Below are 17,280 nucleotides of genomic sequence, written 5' to 3' on the forward strand. Positions count from 1 at the left end.
TACATGTTTAGCTTAAGCAAGTTCTGAGACCAATAGGCGTAATGGACGGATGTAGACAATTGCGAAATTCGAAGGTAAAATATAAATTCATTTTTCACTAGGCGTTTCCTTGGGGTCGCCGTCTTCATCAATCGAGTCAGAACAAGGCCCTGTTTTTGCTCCCTTCCTTTTCCGGTTTTCTTGCCCTACTAGGGGCATTTTCCACATAAGAGAAAGTTCTGAACCCAAACGTCAGCTAAAGTGATCAACAAGTCGCAATGGCGGGAAAGGTCTGGTTTTTTTCTTCAATCTGAGGGGAAGAAATTAGAAGGTTTATTTCTTGCGTGTCATTATCCTTGGCTCAATTGATCTCATTCTTTGTAACACTATTTCCTATTCATCACTGAGCAAGCATTAAAATGATGACGTCACAAGTAGTACAGGGACTGGTTCGTGTCGGTTTAGGAGTTACTCTCGAATGCACAAGACACACATGGGTTGATATGTTTCCTTTCCACTAACAATGATCTTGTTTGATTGAATATAAACTGGATTGAAATTGAATCACTTTTTTTAATCAAATGTACTTGTTTGAATTTTGTTCACCATGCCAAGAGCTCTCGACTAATTGACCACCAGTATCACGTTTTTTTTGTCGTCTCTTGTTGACCTTTATCTGCTTTTCCTAGATTTATAACCAAGATATCCTCTTTAGTTCGTGTGAACAGATTTCACGATTAATTATTTTGTTGACATCCTCAAAGATTCGCTCACGCGACGCTGTTGACCTTTTACCGGAAACAAATGAGAGCGGATAACATTTCAACGTTTATTGCACGACTATTACGTTTATTGCACCACTGTTAGTTGATTTAGTGTCATGCTAAATTCGACGAACCAAAACCAAAGCAAATCCATAAATGTCTTTTTAGAGGACAGTCTCTCATTGTGGGCAGTCTATACGTCTAACTGCTTCCATAGAAATAAAATTGTAAAGAAGTTTGAACGACGAAGTTTGCTTCGTTGGCAAATTCTTTTTAATGCCAGTACCATTGAAACGGCAACTTTTAAACGCAGAATTTTCAGACTGGCTAAAATAAATAAATTATTCCATTTTTCCATGGCGTTTCCAAGTTGTTCATGACTGCACAGGGAAGAGATTTCCCCTCGGCTTGCTCGTACATGACACAAGCACGTGAACAGCAGCTCCTCGCCAATTAGCAACGACAGTTAATGCTGACGTCAACGGATGCAATCAATGGGCATACTTGTGACTTATTTCCCCTTAATTGGAGATATTCCTTACATAGAATGGGTATAAATCGCCGGATAATCGTACAGAAAAAGCTGTAAATCTTTCCACGAAAGAGAGAACTGCGACAGAGCGCGACACTTGAAAAGGTACGACGTCTGGTCGCCAGTTATACAACACAAGGAGGCTTTTTAATGAAACATCGCTAATACAGTAAACTGCAGTGCTGACAGAAACGTAAGTGCCTCTCAGTTCTTTTCTTGCTTTAAAACGGACTCTTTGGTTCTCGAACGACATTCGCGAGTATCAGCACGACCTTCATAGAGTGCACATCCATTTGCATTCTATTTCCCTTCTTCACCGGATCCCAGTCCTCATTTGTATCTTTATGTTGCAGCTAGTAATAATTATTTCGATGTTTCATGTATCTACTTGTTGTTGCATTGCTTGCCCAGTCCCCTATGTCTTGTCTTCCCTAACCTTTGTGTTGCAGTTAATAATAAATATTTCGATGTTCAATGTTTCTAGTTGTTGTTGCATTGCTTACCCAGTCCCCTATACCTCGTCTTCCCTAACCTCCGTTCTAGCTGGCCACCCACTTGTCTAACTAAAATAAAGGTCAAACGGAAAAAAAAAAAACACGTGATCGGCCGTTTTACTACTTTTATGAGAGTATGGAGTATCGTTGGACCAGGACAGAGTCTTTCAGTCAAAACTGTTAGATTGTAAGTTTGATAAACATTATTCAAGTTTAATCAGGTTTTTCCTCGGACCAGAAGCCAAAATCTATCACTTCGCTTTGAAACCAAAACAACTCTAAAACCCGATAATCTTCTGAGCACCGCAGTCATGATATATAGACGAGTACCACTCTCTTCCCCTCCACCTTTGGTTAGGGTATGGAACCTACACCTTAACCCGCAATCAATGAGGAATTTCCAAACTTCTATGTGCCATTTTAATAGAGCAAATTCACTCAGCGAGAGCGATAGGTTGTCTTCATGCAGGAATTATTCTCCCACCGTGAAATTCGTCCTTGTAATAATAGTGAGAATTTGGAATTGTTTGATCAAGAAAAAAAAAACATATTTAGATATAGCGATCACAAAAAAAAAAGAAAACAGTTAAGCAAGGTGGGGTCCGACAAGTTGTTTGTTTTGAGTTGGCCGGCGAGCATCACGACATGAACCTCGTAAATCGTGTTAATAGGATGAAATTTGATTGCCACTTCCCTTCGTATGTGAGTCGGATTTTACTGTTTAAGAATCTCTTTCCTGCTAAAAGAGTTTTAATTTGATATCCGGTACAAATATGCGAAGTCATGGCTTTGCCCAGTTAAGCAACGAATTTAACCCACGTACGCTTGTCAGTGATTCGTTAACACAGGGCATAGAGTAGGGCACCGCACCGGACTCGAGAGAGTGGCGGAAATCGAGCCTGGGCATAAAGATAAACGCGGTAAAAGTTGTTTGGTTTGATGGCTTCAAATTACAAAGGCACAAGACGATCACGAGAATTTTGGAAAAACCACAAAATGCTTTTGTCAATATGTGGTTCTTACAGCTATGACATTGAGATGGAAGAGTGAATTTCTCGCCAAGAAAAGAATTCTCGAACATGCGGAACGTTAATTATACTTTATGTGGTATACTGAAATGTTCAGTTGTCGCGATAATCACATGGCCAGCAATTTTTTGGCGGAAATTCAATTGCGACCGATGCAATTTATCTTTCCGTTTCATGGTCAGTTACTTTCACTGGGAAAAAGTTCATTTCTTTTTTGACGTATAAGCCCAATTTTTCATCGGAATCCTCGTGTGTTTGGCTGGGTTCACGGCATTGACACGTGACAACTCAGCAAAACACAGCATTGTCCGCGTAGTGGAATGGGCACTAGTATCCGTGTGGTGCGATAAGCAACTATTTTTAAGAACCGAAGCTTTTGGCCAGAAATTTTTGAGGGAAAAGTCGTCTTATTCTTTAGAGACTATGAATCTTCATAGCACCGTACCGTTGGGAAACCAAGAAAACCTCTGGGACTCGTTTATCACCATTTTATTCTTCTGCCGATCTTGTGTAAAAATAAAAGAATACGAAATGGACTATGCCGACAAAATGTCATATTATCTGTCCTATCATGACTTTGATGGCGTTGAAGTAAGTTTTCAACCAGATTGCTGGCCATTAAGATACACATAACGTCTTGCAGAAATGCTACTAGCCTCGAACACACGGCTAGTGCTGTTTTGTTGTTTTATGGCTAGTTTTGCCGTTTAGAGAAAGAAAGAATTTGTACGGTTTGGTTAAAGACATGCGTGTATTGGGTTTTCAAATTTTCAACCCACAAAATTGTATTCTTTTCAAAATCCCAGCCTCGGGTTTATTCTTAAAATATTCTTAAAATTTCGCAAATTTCAGCCTAGATATTCTTATAAAATATACTCTCATAGAAAAAATTGATAGTTCGTTTTGGAAAAGTTATTTGGCCGTGGTTTTCCTTTCAATTTGACCAATATACACATTGCACCACTAAAAATAGCACGAAATCAATAACAGATAAGCAGGACAATTGAGTTAAATAAATATGCTTTGTGGTCTCCCAACAAGAATAGTGGAATGATACATTTCTGGACAAAAAGATGATCGCTCACCAACGCTCAACCGACCAAAAAAAGTAACAACTCTTAGTGACATAAACATATCTCTGATCGTCCTGGTCTAGTTGTCTCCCTAGTTGCCGTCCTTTGAATGGGCGAAAGTCGAGGTAGTCTGGGTGAATCTTCTAAGGAGCATGGGATCATGGGAAGGAAGAACGGCTCGATGTTCAATGGAACTCTCAAGAGACGGGGTACAGGTCAGCCTCGTCTTCGTTTTAATGTGACTCACAGAGTAACTGTTCCTGCTTGAAATAATATTTCTACCTTTGCACAGTTGAGAGACGACGAAGAAACGGGACCTGCCTTATTTTGGAGGCTAGCGAACACGTTTGTACGTTTCACATGTAATTTTCATCACAGGACATAGCACGTCAATCGTTATAAATACCAGTCGACTCTCGATAACTCGAACCTTTGCTATTAAACTCGAACCTCGCGGTAACTCAAACCAAAATCGGTTTCCCCTGGATTACCGTGATACATTTACTGTAATTTTACCCTCGGTAACTCGAGCCCTCGATAACTCGAACCTCCCGCTAACTCGAACCATGTCTGTCAATACGTGACAAGTCAAAACAAACAGTGTACTTTAGTCCAAAACATTAAATTTATTTTGAAGCAGCCGTGTCAGTGAACTTTTTCCTCTCTTTTACATTACACAACGTGTCAGTTCAGTTCAGGTTCCGCTAGTTTTCACAAAAGAAAAAGGAAATCGCATGAACCTTGAAAATTTAAATCGCATGAGCATTGTACCAGTAGCCCGACATTGTTCTCTTTAAAAAAAAAAAAAACACTTGTTAAGTCCACAGTTCCTGGACTTCTCCCTGCTGCTTTCCTTTGTTTTTCACATTACGTTATGTTCCGATTTATACAGTAATTTAGAGACGTATTGTTTTATTTTCACTCGACTTCTCAATTCTGTAATTAAATTTGATTAAAATGTACACTGCATGAATAGAAAAACATTCAACACCGTTTTTTCCTTATTTCCGGTCATTTGTTCTCAACTCCCAATAACTTGAACCTTTTTCAATTTCCCTCGAAGGGTCGAGTTATCGGAAGTCGACTGAACTATGAGTTCTTCTTTGTTCTGTGGGCTCCCAGCTGGGATGATTCAATGAATGTTTGCAGCCAAAAAAATGACAGTCACATGAACATACGTCGGTCAAATCAAGTTATTTCAAGTCGCATATGTAAACCCGTCAAATTACACACAAGGTCACAAGGGGTGATTTGAAAAAACCCGAACGCAATGGGGTGGCCCTGGGGAAGGCTCGGGTGCTCGAAAAAAAAATAGTAGCAAAAAAAAAAAAAACCGTCCGTGAACAGTCTACGTAAGTCCAAGGGCACTCCTGCACGAGACGCTATAGCTCGCACGAGACAAGAAAAAAAAACATAGCTAATAAAGATGGAAAGAACTACTTTTACTTGAGAGAAAGAAACTTGCTACTTTGGTAAGTCTTTCGATGGTTTTTTTTTTTTTTTTGCCCAGTTCTTAGTCTAAGGCCTCATCCACACTACGCCGGAGAAAGTTTAAAAACGGCGTTTTCGATCACTCCGAAAAAAACATCAAACGTTCATTTTACTCCGGAGAAATTTGAAAACGCAACAATCAAGATCATTTGGATTTGTGTTTGAGGAAAACTCGGTCAGGAAAATCACGTGAGTATCGTAATGTCATCGTTTTCGAAAAGCTCCGTTTTTAAAATGTTTTCCATCCACTCTAAAATGCAAAGCTGGTGTTTTTAAATTCTTCCGGTTTAATTTAAAGAGCGTTTTTGAAAAGGAGTCCGTTTTCGTGACAGATTAGTGTGGACGGTAGGTCTAACTGTTAAAATAAAGCTGCGTTTTCAAATTTCTCCAGCGTAGTGTGGACGAGACTTTAGAAAATACATAATAATATTGCGGGATCTTTTTTGAAAAAACAAAAGCTCTAAAGAGCTTTTCGTGCAACTTGAAAGATATTGAAGAAGAAAAATCTATCAAAACAAACGACAACTGATGGTGGTTCCAGCGAACAGGCTCGTATGATATATCGGACACGAAAGTTCCACGCCTCTTATTTCCCGCCCTTTAGATCCGCACGTGCAAGGTACACGTGCAGATGGTAATTCTTGGACTGGGTGAGCTTTGCACAAAGAAATTGTCACGACTTTGAAACAAAGTAAGATTAATTTTAACTTTGATGTCATGAACGGCAAAGGTAAATGCGAGCTGATAAAAGCCGCAGTGTTGTTTTGGAGCGGACACACGAAGTTTCCATCTTGACAAGCAAGTGTTGCACTCAAACTAATTTGTTGCTTTTCACAGATGGATTACAGAGCTACCTTAAAAGGAAGATTGGGCGCAAAATGGCGCCGCCGATCCGTGGCAGAAAGGCTATTGCGTCGTGCAATTGGCGAAAAAGGAAGCTTGAGTGAAAAGGGAAACCTGGAGTTTCAGAAGATATGGGAACATTTCACAAATGGATCTTTATTAATCCCTTCTGTACGAAATTATTTTAACACTCATTTCACGAAAACGATATCAGATAATGATGAAATAATTTCATCCAAGACATGGCAAAGAAAGAAGCATTCCCAACCAGTGCCGATCTGCAAGAAACAGACCGAGGAACACAAGCGACTGGAACTAGACAAGATCGACTCCAACAAGAGCTGGAAACAATGGGGGCCTTACTTGTCCGAGAGGCAATGGGGCACAGTACGTGAAGACTATTCCGACGATGGCAACTGGTAAACAATTTTTACTCTTTTTTTCTGTCTTAAATACTTGATATGCCATTGCATAGTTTTGCTCAGTTTTTGGCTTGCGTGGATCTGAAGTAGATAAGGCTTAAAAGGTGTCTGAGTTTTAGGAACGCCCGATTGTTAACCGAGAACGCAAGTTTATACCAAACAACTGTTGATGGCTGAATTCATTGAAAAAGCCACACCTCTCTCAGCAAGCCCGTCAAGACATTTCGTGTTTACATAAACATCGTGTTAAACAGCAATCATTCGGCATGACTTTGAAATCTGAACAGTAATAAGAAAACGGAGAAAAACAAAAATTGTATTCCGATACAACTCTCTTTAATGTTCTTTACACGTTTGCTCTAATATGCTTAGAGGAATTTCGCCCTAGATCAAGACGATCATATTGAACCTTTATTTTCCTGAACCTGCTTCTATTAACTTGTACCGTGGTTCAGCCATTTCAAAAGCTACGTTTTTCATCTTCAAAAGTTTACTTCGAAGAGACATTTTCAAGCACGAGGCCAGAACTCGCATCATAGAATTCCACCCAATTGTTTCTTCTCAGGAAATCAGCTTAAATCAGATATTTAATGTTTTTTTTTCTTTTCGTGCCAAACAGCTGCAGAAAGTTTTTTTTATGTTTTGCTACTTTGCCCTATACATAGGGGACTTTTTAAATGTTAGGCTGCGTTACCCATCCTTGTTTGCTGGGCGTTAGCGTCTCGGAGACACTAAAAGCTTGATCAATGTAATGGCTGAGAGGCCCAAAGCCGATTTAATAAAACAAATTTCAAATTATTACTGGGATAGATACATTTTTATGAGTCAATTAAATTTGTAAAGGTGAAGGCACCACACGCGCATTAAAATGAACTTGACGAGGGGAGGAGATGGGATGTCAAGAGAAAAGTGACATACACAGAAAAGAACCTAGACTGAATCTGGCACGCGAGTTCCAATAGAGGTCAATAAATGGAAACCCAACACCCCTCACAGCGAGCCGGCCGCGTGCCTTTCGTTCAGAACACTCAGGCCTGACTATGAAGTCTGAACAGTGATAAGAAACAAAGAGAAAAACATAAGCATTCTCACTGATTTGTGAGCAAATATTTCTCTTTTCACAAAAGTTTACTTTAACAAAAAGCTCTCGTTTCCTGCTAAGTTCAACAGAATGTTATGTAATGTCTGATTTTGCCAAAACTTACCGCAGAAAACAACATTACGTGAGGCCTCGTTACTGATGTTTTCCTCGTGTAATCCTCATTAAGAACACGCGATCAAGAACTCCTAAAATATAAGAACCTTCTCCGCCAAATAAACTTTGTTTTCACATTAACGATTTCCGGTTACAGAAATCACACTATCATCGGCCCGTTCTTGAACAGTCATTAGGCCACTTGAACTGAATGACATCGCTCATTCACGACAAATGCGCTTAGAACACCAAGATGAAGCAGAAAATGAAGGTGAAGTAAATTGTTAAAGAAAGAGTGGATTGCGATAACTTTTTATTCGTTTTTTCAAGCAGAAAAGGCAGCAAGATTTAAAAACATCTGGCAGACTTCACTTCTTCCATTTGAGATCTAATCCCCTAGCGCTGCATGCGTTACTCAGGAAACCATCAGTAGTGCACGTGCATTTTTCGCACGCATCACGTAGCACTTATTCAAACGAGTTCCAAACTTCAAGGGAAAATCCCCCTAAACCATGCTGGTACTTTTTAACATGACTAGACCATTATTTTTAGGTTTCCAATGATGTAAACTGTCTTTAGACTTTTGACTTAGAAATAGTAGATTGCAATGACTTTTTTTATTGATCTTTGCAAGAATAAATGCCAGAATTTGATAACGTCTCGCAGACTTCACTTCTAGTTCAATTTGGGATCAAACACTCGTCGAGCGCTGCATGCGTTATTCAAGAAAATCATCTTAATAGCTTTCCGTAGTCCACGTGCATTATTCATGCATATCACGAAGCCTTCATCAACCTTGTTCCAAATTACAAGGGAAATTCCCCTAAACCATGTTGATACGTTTTATTAATATACTAGACTATTATTAACCGCGCGGCCATGGGCCGAGCGCGGTTCATGTTCTACCCTTGGTTTATTTTTTTTTATTTTTTTTTTGTCGGAGACCAGACGCAGATCTCCACTCGGCCAACTTTGAATTACGCAATCGGTAATGTTTACTCGCCAAACCTTGTTTCTTCAGGGTCAACAGAAATCTCAGATTACAAAATCACGCCGAACCTACACGTTGCAAAAAAATCTCTTCAAAACCCTGACATCGAAGCGATATATCACTTTAGCGTTAATAGCTACCTCATATCGGCAGTATTAAAATCTATTCGTTAACAATCCAGCTTCATCATATTAAAATTTCAACGAAATCGAACAAAACCAGAACTAAATATTATTAGATTTTTTTTGTAACCTAGCTTCATTGCGTGAGTCGACAAAGGAAGCGACGGTCGCCCATAGCCACCGAAACACATTAACATAACCAGTGAACCTACGTTTCGGTCAAAAAAATCCAGGATTATTGCCTGAAAACTGAAAATTCAAGAGGAACATCTTTTTCGAACTTTTCTCAAGTCATTTAGACGAAAAAATGACCTCGGCGGACTCCAAAAGAGAACGAAACAAAAAACAGAACGAGACAGTGAGAAGAGCCGATAATTTATTCACCGCGCGGCCCTCGTTACGTTCACGTTAAAAAAACCTTACTTCTGGATAATTTCAGCCTTACAAGTCAGCAACTGGTCCCAAATTACTTTCTGTATCCTTACAAATGTCCTGACTTCCATCTCCGAAAGATTTGGCCGCAATTTTTTAGCAAATAAACATTTCGCCGACAGCAATCACCATTACGGTGGCTTGCAACTAATTCGCTAACTTTACAAAACCCTCCCGAGGGGGGGATATGACGAAAAGAGCTGAAAAATGATGACCGGAAATAGAGTAATTTTCTCAGCTTCCAGTGTGCCAAATTTGCTGGAAATAGGTTCAAAACCGATATTTTTTTTTCGTTTTTTTTTCTTCGGGTCACTCATGCTACCAAAACAGTTAACTTTTAAAAGCGCGGTTGTAAGATCTTAAAGATCTTCTTGTTTTTAACAAGGCTACCACTGATGTAAAACTGTCTTTTGGCTTTTGACTTTTCGACTAAGAGAAAGAGTAGATTGTAATAACTTTTTATTGGTCTTTCCAAGAGAAAAGGACAGAATTTGATGACGTCTTGAAGACTCCTTCAGTTTGAAATTAAATCTCTGTGTGCTGTATGCGTTACCTCATGGAAACCATAGTAGTGCACGTGTAAGGGAAAAGCTCTGGGAACGAGGTGCCATTATTTGAAGGTTTCCGTGACTTTTCGACTACATTTCCGCGATGGTGCCTCGTGCATAGTGATGTGAGTAAACCCTCGTGTTTGCAAGTGGTGTGTGGATGGCCTAAGGTGGCAATGAAAATGAAAAAACAAACAGTGATTTAGTCAAAGCGGAATTAAAGTTCAGTTTTTCACTTATCGAGCACACAATCAAGCATTGCGTGCAGGAAATGTCCACGTGATTCGGCATAAATTGACTTACTAGTTTTAAAATTAACGAATTTAATTTTAACAACAAACTCATCCAGGCATTATCATGTGACAACCTCGGATTTTTTTCAGCTGGGACTATTTCCCTCATGATCACGCCCGATCACGTGCTTATCGGTGGGGAGAGGATGGTTTGCTAGGAATCACGGACCAGGAGTGTCGACTATGTTTTGGTTTGTGTTTGTGGAATGAGAAAGATCCCATTCTGAAAGAAAGACTCTTTGGACTCACTGGAAACGAGGGTAAGGAAAGTGTTTATTAAAGATTAAATTAATGTAGCACCGTGTTATCTGAATTCTGAATAAAAAAAACTGTGCATCTTGATGTTACAATAATTTTCCTCTCTTCTGACACAAACCTGTGTTTCACACTCAACAATAAACTCTGCTCTCAGATTACATCAGAAGCGTCATTTTCTGCTGGTAATCTTCTACATTTGGAAAAACAGTGTGACAGTTGTGTTATTCTTTGATTTGTTCCTTGACATGAAACCCCATCTGTGTCCTGAAACACACGAAATGATAATATTCAACTATGTCCAGCATTAGCGTTCGCTATCGTTTCAACACAATTAAAGCCGAAAAAGGATCAAAAATAAAACAAGAGCTGAAAAGACGCTATTATTGAAATCCACTACAGTAATAGCCCATTTCCGAGTGCCCTATGCCTCTCCACCAACACGAGGCCTGGTACACAATCATTCGTATGAAAATGAGTTTAATTTGCATGTGAATGAAATCTCCTTTTCATATGAAAGGATGGGCACCAAGACTCGCTTTGAGAAAGAGGCTTAGCAATCATTAACTTGTTACTCATGTGTCAGGTAACCATGGTGAGGACGTGAAGGAATGTTACTACTATCTGGACTCCACTCCAACTCATTCTTACATGAAGGCCCTGTACAAATACCCACAGAATGAATATCCTTATGACTTAATTGTCAGCGAGAACAGAGAAAGAACAAAGCAGGAACAAGAGTTTGAACTGGCTGATACTGGTGAGTGTGATTGTAAAAGCTTGTACCAAATAAATAGCGAAAATAGAAAACGTATTTGCGAAAAGAAGAGAGAGAGAAGAAAACCAAAGCAATCAAAATATGCCGAGACCCGGGATTATTCAGAACTCAAGCGAGTTCTCCGGATTTGAACCAGGGACCTTCAGATCTTCAGTCTGACGCTCTCCCAACTGAGCTATCTCGGCAGCTGATGGACTATTTGAAAAGATGGCAAGTGATGACAACACTTTTGAAAGGCAAACCCAAAGGCAAATACAAAAAGCGAAACTCTGAAAATTGGTCCCTTAGTTGAATAATGAAACGATGTGGAATGGTCAAGATACCTGCAACTAATTGCCTGACTGTCTGTTCCTTTCTCACTGTAGGCGTATTTGAGGAGGGACGCTATTGGGACATTTTTGCAGAGTACTCAAAGAACACTCCTGATGATGTGCTTATCAAAATCACCGTAGCCAACCGCGGACCGGAAACAGCGCGGGTGCATGTGCTACCGACCTTGTGGTTCAGGAACACGTGGAGCTGGGGCTGTGATCACGAGGCGTGTACATGCGGCACTGAACCGGAAGAATGCATGACGAAACCAAAGTTGATCCAAACGCAACCTGGTGTTGTGGCATGTCATCACGACACGTTGGGAAAATACTTTTTTACTGTGGACTCTGGCCAGGAAGGACACCGACCGGAAATGATTTTCACAGAAAATGAAACAAATTTTAAGGTAAAATGGAGCCCGATGACTTGTTGTTACGAAGAGAAAGAACAAAAACAAAATCAATGATACCAAACAATCTTTTAGTATTCATTCCATGTACATTCAAACTGATCAACACAGATAACATTTTAACTTGGAGAAGCTCTTATTGTCTATCCACACAATATTTACCTTTCACTTTCTAGTGAGGAGGGTGTATCCACATTGCCAGTCACTGTACATGTTTTAATTTTTTTCAGACACCAATATAAAAGGACCAAAGCCTTGCATGTGTATTAACTGTATTACAGAGTTCAAAATATCTAATCTAATCTTAGTGGTCCTTGATATTCATTTTTTTTTTCGCTGCTTTTTCAGTCTTTAAGAAGACTTCACCCTCTGAGTTTGACATAGTATAGTTTTCTTTCGCCTAAAAAATTGATTTAAAGAACAACATTCTATCATTTAAAAATTTCCTTGTATTTTTTCTTCCTGTTTATTTTTATCAGAAACTCTACAACACAGTTAACAGCTCATCGTACACAAAAGATGCATTTCATCGCTACCTCATTGACGGCAAAGCCGATGCAGTTAATCCCCTAAAAAGGGGCTCCAAGATGGCAGCGCATTACGTCCTTACGGTCCCCTCTGGAGGACGGCACATAATTCGTTGTCGCCTTTCAGCCTGCGATGACAGAATTCCTCTGTCTGTTAGGGAGAATGGTTTTGATGAAATGGTCACCAGGAGGAAAAACGAAGCTGATGAATTTTACAAGACTGTTATACCTGGTGATAACCGTTTTTATGTAGTTTTGTGTTTTCCAAATTCAGTGAAAACAAGACTGGAACCCAAAAGAGCGTAAGCTGATACCACCCTTGCGTGATGCACTTAAAGTGTTGCGTGACACTGTGTGAGCATTTTGTTGATTTTCTTGTTTGTTTTTTTCTGTCATTAGAGTCCCTGTCAGACGAAGAGGTGATAGTGTCGCGCCAGTCCTACGCAGGATTGCTATGGAGCAAACAGTTTTATTACTACGTGGTTGATGAATGGCTTAAAGGCGATCCTAACATGCCTTGCCCGCCTCGTAACCGTCTTAATGGACGGAACTCAGAATGGAAATATCTGCATAACAAAGATGTGATTTCTATGCCTGACAAATGGGAATACCCATGGGTAAGTTTCACCTTGAAATTCAGGTCTAGTCTTTTGCCTAACGGTGTCTTTTCAACAAGATTTATCTCTTTCTTCTCTGTGTATATTGAGAAAATTTCAGCCCACAAAACTAGCCAAAAATAGCGATTCCCTTTCTGCCGCCCCTCCCCTTAGAGGCGCGCTGGCCTCATGGTTGGTGCGATCGCCTCCGGATTGAGCGGTCCTGGTTCGAGCCCTGGCCGTGGACACTGTATTATGTTTTAGGGCAAGACACTTTATTTGCACAGTGCCTCTCTCCACCCAGGTGTAGAAATGGATACTGGGGGAGGGAACCCGTCGATGGACCAGCCTTCCATCCAGGGAGGAGGAGTAGAAGCGCTTACCTGATTGGCCACTTGATGGGCCGCTTTACTTTCTTTTACCCCCCCCCCTCCTCAAACCCCTCCCCCCCCCCAACCCCCCACCCAACGAAAGCTGGGCCCTCCGAAATTCACCAAAGGATAAACAACTAATGTTACCCTTGTCCTCTTACTTTATCGAGTACGCCTCCTGGGACTTAGCCTTCCACATGCTTCCCTTCTGCAAAGTCGACCCTGAGTTTGCCAAAGACCAGTTGTTACTGTTCCTACGCGAGACATACATGGCACCAAACGGACAGATTCCCGCGTACGAGTTCGCGTTCAGTGACGTCAATCCACCAGTGCACGCGCTGGCCTGTTACCGAGTGTACGAACTGACCGGGAGGTCTGGAGAGAAGGACACTGTCTTCCTTGCGAAATGCTTTCAGAAACTTCTTCTAAACTTTACTTGGTAAGCCATGAAAACCAATTGTAGGTTGTATGAAAATCCTTGAAATGTGGAAGTTAAATAAGAGCTTTATTTGTTCTGTGAACAAAGCACTAATGTGAATCAAAACAATCACAAGCTCAGTTCTGATCAAAATGAAAATTCTAACTTCCCTTGGTTAGGTGTGTGAATGATCGAGTTACGATACCACATATTCAACAAACAAGCACTTTGAACGATGTACCTGCCCCTTAGTTACAAGGCGTTTGATCATGATTTTAGTACCGAGGCTAATTTCCTCTCTAGCTAATTTTTAGGAGACGGTTCTTTGTAAGGCCTGATTAGTCATTTAGCGATCAATAAATGATTTGTAGTAAATGACTTACCGTGTAATAGTTAATTACCAATTAGAAGATGGTGTTCTGTGTTCAATAGCGGGTATGCAATAGTTATATTCTAATGTGAGTTTCTCTGAAGGTGGGTAAACCAGAAGGACCCTGAAGGGAAGAACATTTTTGGAGGAGGATTTCTTGGTCTTGACAACATTGGTGAGTATCACACAACACTTTTGACCGATCTTCTCTGATATCTCTGCTACGGATCTTAATCGTTGGTTTACTTTTATTCTTTTCAGGGTGTTTTGACAGATCTAAGCCTCTCCCCCCAGGAGACCGCCTTTGCCAGGTTAAGAAACAGTCTATTTTTAACATAGTTCCTTGTAAGGCCATACTTGATTAATATACTTCTTGTAATAGACTGCACACAAGCGTAATTAAGGTCTACAAGTTAATTGCTTGAACAAGACTTTGAAGTTCCAAAAACGGTTTAAGACGACTAAAACTCTGCCCGGTTCCGAAGGCTTTATTCTCAGCTTGGTTTTATCATAGTTAATAGAGGGAAATAGTTAGGAAACTTGGAAAAGTTCTTTGTTGTATGTTTTTGTTTGCTATTTTGGGGATTAAGCCTGCACAAATCCTGGCAAAATGCAAAAGGTGGTTATGTGTGCTCATACAACTAACCAATAGAAGCATTGCGATTATGTAATTCATGCATAGTTAATAAGCATAAGACAAAAGATGTGCAGGGTCAAGGACCTTCCAACATAAATCGTAGACTGTTTGTCTGCTTCTTTGATGTTTACCAGCCTTCCTAACCATTTTCCTCCATTAACTATGGTTTTATAGATCCAAATCAAATCAAATAAATCAATTTTTTTATAACAGGCTGACGGCACAGCATGGATGGCCATATATTCTGTTGTGATGCTTAACATCTCTTTAGAGCTCGCTCTTAATGACGCCGCCTACGAAGACATTGCTGTCAAGTTCCTGGAACATTTCACCCGCATCGCGGACGCCATTAATCAAATGTCGGACGGGTTTGGACTCTGGGATCCTGAGGACGGATTCTATTACGATCACTTCCACAGAGGAGAGGAGTTTTTTCCTCTGCGCGTGCGTAGCTTGGTTGGCCTGGTTCCTCTGCTGGCCTGTTGGGTGTTGGATGGCAAGTACCTGGGTAAACTTCCTGGATTCAGAAGCCGGTTAAACTGGTTTATGGAAAACAGGAAAGACCTAGCCTCACAGGTACTAAGAAGTATAACCATTTAGTTGTTCCCTAAATCTTAGTTGTTCTTTTTCTATGTAATCTACTCTATATACTCTACTTAATTAACTCGACTTAACTATCTAGTGAGCCAACTCTTCTTCATTGCTCTGCTTCTACCCACTGATGACTTCTCTACGCCTCTCCCCTCCACCTTGCTCTCCCCTCCACTCTACTCTACTCTACTCTACTCTACTCTACTGCACTCTACTCTACTCTAGTCTAATTTACTCTACTCTAATCTACTCTACTCTACTCTACTCTACTCTGCTCTGCTCTGCTCTACTCTACTCTACTCTATTCTACCCTACTCTACTCTACTCTACTCTATTCTACCTTGCTGTACTCTACTCTACTCTACTCTACCTTGCTGTACTCTACTCTACTCTACTCTAATCTACTCTACTCTACTGCACTCTACTCTACTCTACTGCACTCTACTTTACTGCACTCTACTCTACTCTAATCTAATCTACTCTACTCTACTCTACTGCACTCTACTCTACTCTACTCTAATCTACTCTACTCTACTCTACTCTACTCTGCTCTGCTCTGCTCTACTCTACTCTACTCTATTCTACCCTACTCTACTCTACTCTACTCTATTCTACCTTGCTGTACTCTACTCTACTCTACTCTACCTTGCTGTACTCTACTCTACTCTACTCTACTCTACTCTACTCTACTCTACTGCACTCTACTCTACTCTACTGCACTCTACTTTACTGCACTCTACTCTACTCTAATCTAATCTACTCTACTCTACTGCACTCTACTCTACTCTAATCTACTCTACTGTACTGCACTCTACTCTACTGTACTGTACTCTACTGTACTGTACTCTACTGCACTCTACTCTACTACACTCTACTGTACTGTACTGTACTGTACTCTACTGTACTCTACTCTACTGTACTCTACTCTACTGCACTCTACTCTACTCTACTGCATTCTACTTTACTCTACTTTACTCTACTCTACTTTGCTGTACTCTACTCTACTCTACTCTAATCTAATCTACAGCACTCTACTCTACTCTACTCTACAGCACTCTACTCTACTCTACTGCACTCTACTCTACTGCACTCTACTCTACTCTAATCTAATCTACTCTACTCTAATCTACTCTACTCTACTGTACTGCACTCTACTCTACTCTACTCTACTCTACTGCACTCTGCTCTACTCTACTCTACTATACTCTACTATACTCTACTCTACTCTACTCTACTGCATTCTACTCTACTCTACTTTACTCTACTCTACTTTGCTGTACTCTACTCTACTCTACTCTACTTTGCTCTACTGTACTCTACTCTACTCTACTCTAATCTACAGCACTCTACTCTACTCTACTGCACTCTACTCTACTGCCCTCTACTCTACTCTAATCTAATCTACTCTACACTAATCTACTCTACTGTACTGCACTTTACTCTACTCTACTCTACTGCACTCTACTCTACTCTAATCTAATTTACTCTACCCTAATCTACTCTACTCTACTGCACTCTACTCTACTCTACTCTACTCTACTCTACTCTACTCTACTCTACTCTACTCTACTCTGCTCTGCTCTGCTCTACTCTACTCTACCCTACTCTACTCTACTCTACTCTACTCTACTCTACCCTACTCTACTCTACTCTACTCTACTCTACTCTACTCTACTCTACTCTACTCTACTCTACTCTACCCTACTCTACTCTACCCTACTCTACCCTACTCTACTCTACTCTACTCTACCCTACTCTACTCTACTCTACTCTACTCTACTCTACTCTACTCTACTCTACCCTACTCTA

General features: G+C 40.4%; 1 protein-coding gene across 1 annotated transcript in view; it reads left to right on the plus strand.

The window, feature by feature from the left end:
- The first annotated feature begins 947 nt into the window (after nucleotides 1–947).
- The window catches only part of LOC145462919 (uncharacterized), a 25,314-nt gene continuing 8,981 nt past the window's right edge, over nucleotides 948–17,280 (plus strand). Inside the window, exons 1-11 of the mRNA XM_081446590.1 lie at nucleotides 948–1,468; nucleotides 6,199–6,623; nucleotides 10,298–10,467; nucleotides 11,049–11,222; nucleotides 11,606–11,958; nucleotides 12,441–12,720; nucleotides 12,888–13,105; nucleotides 13,626–13,894; nucleotides 14,348–14,418; nucleotides 14,505–14,554; nucleotides 15,094–15,456. Of these exons, the coding sequence (XP_081302716.1) occupies nucleotides 6,199–6,623; nucleotides 10,298–10,467; nucleotides 11,049–11,222; nucleotides 11,606–11,958; nucleotides 12,441–12,720; nucleotides 12,888–13,105; nucleotides 13,626–13,894; nucleotides 14,348–14,418; nucleotides 14,505–14,554; nucleotides 15,094–15,456 (2,373 nt within the window). The 5' untranslated portion in view covers nucleotides 948–1,468. The remainder of the gene's footprint in view (nucleotides 1,469–6,198; nucleotides 6,624–10,297; nucleotides 10,468–11,048; nucleotides 11,223–11,605; nucleotides 11,959–12,440; nucleotides 12,721–12,887; nucleotides 13,106–13,625; nucleotides 13,895–14,347; nucleotides 14,419–14,504; nucleotides 14,555–15,093; nucleotides 15,457–17,280) is intronic.

The sequence above is a fragment of the Orbicella franksi genome, chromosome 12 (assembly GCF_964199315.1).
Source record: "Orbicella franksi chromosome 12, jaOrbFran1.1, whole genome shotgun sequence".
Taxonomy (NCBI): Eukaryota; Metazoa; Cnidaria; class Anthozoa; order Scleractinia; family Merulinidae; genus Orbicella; species Orbicella franksi.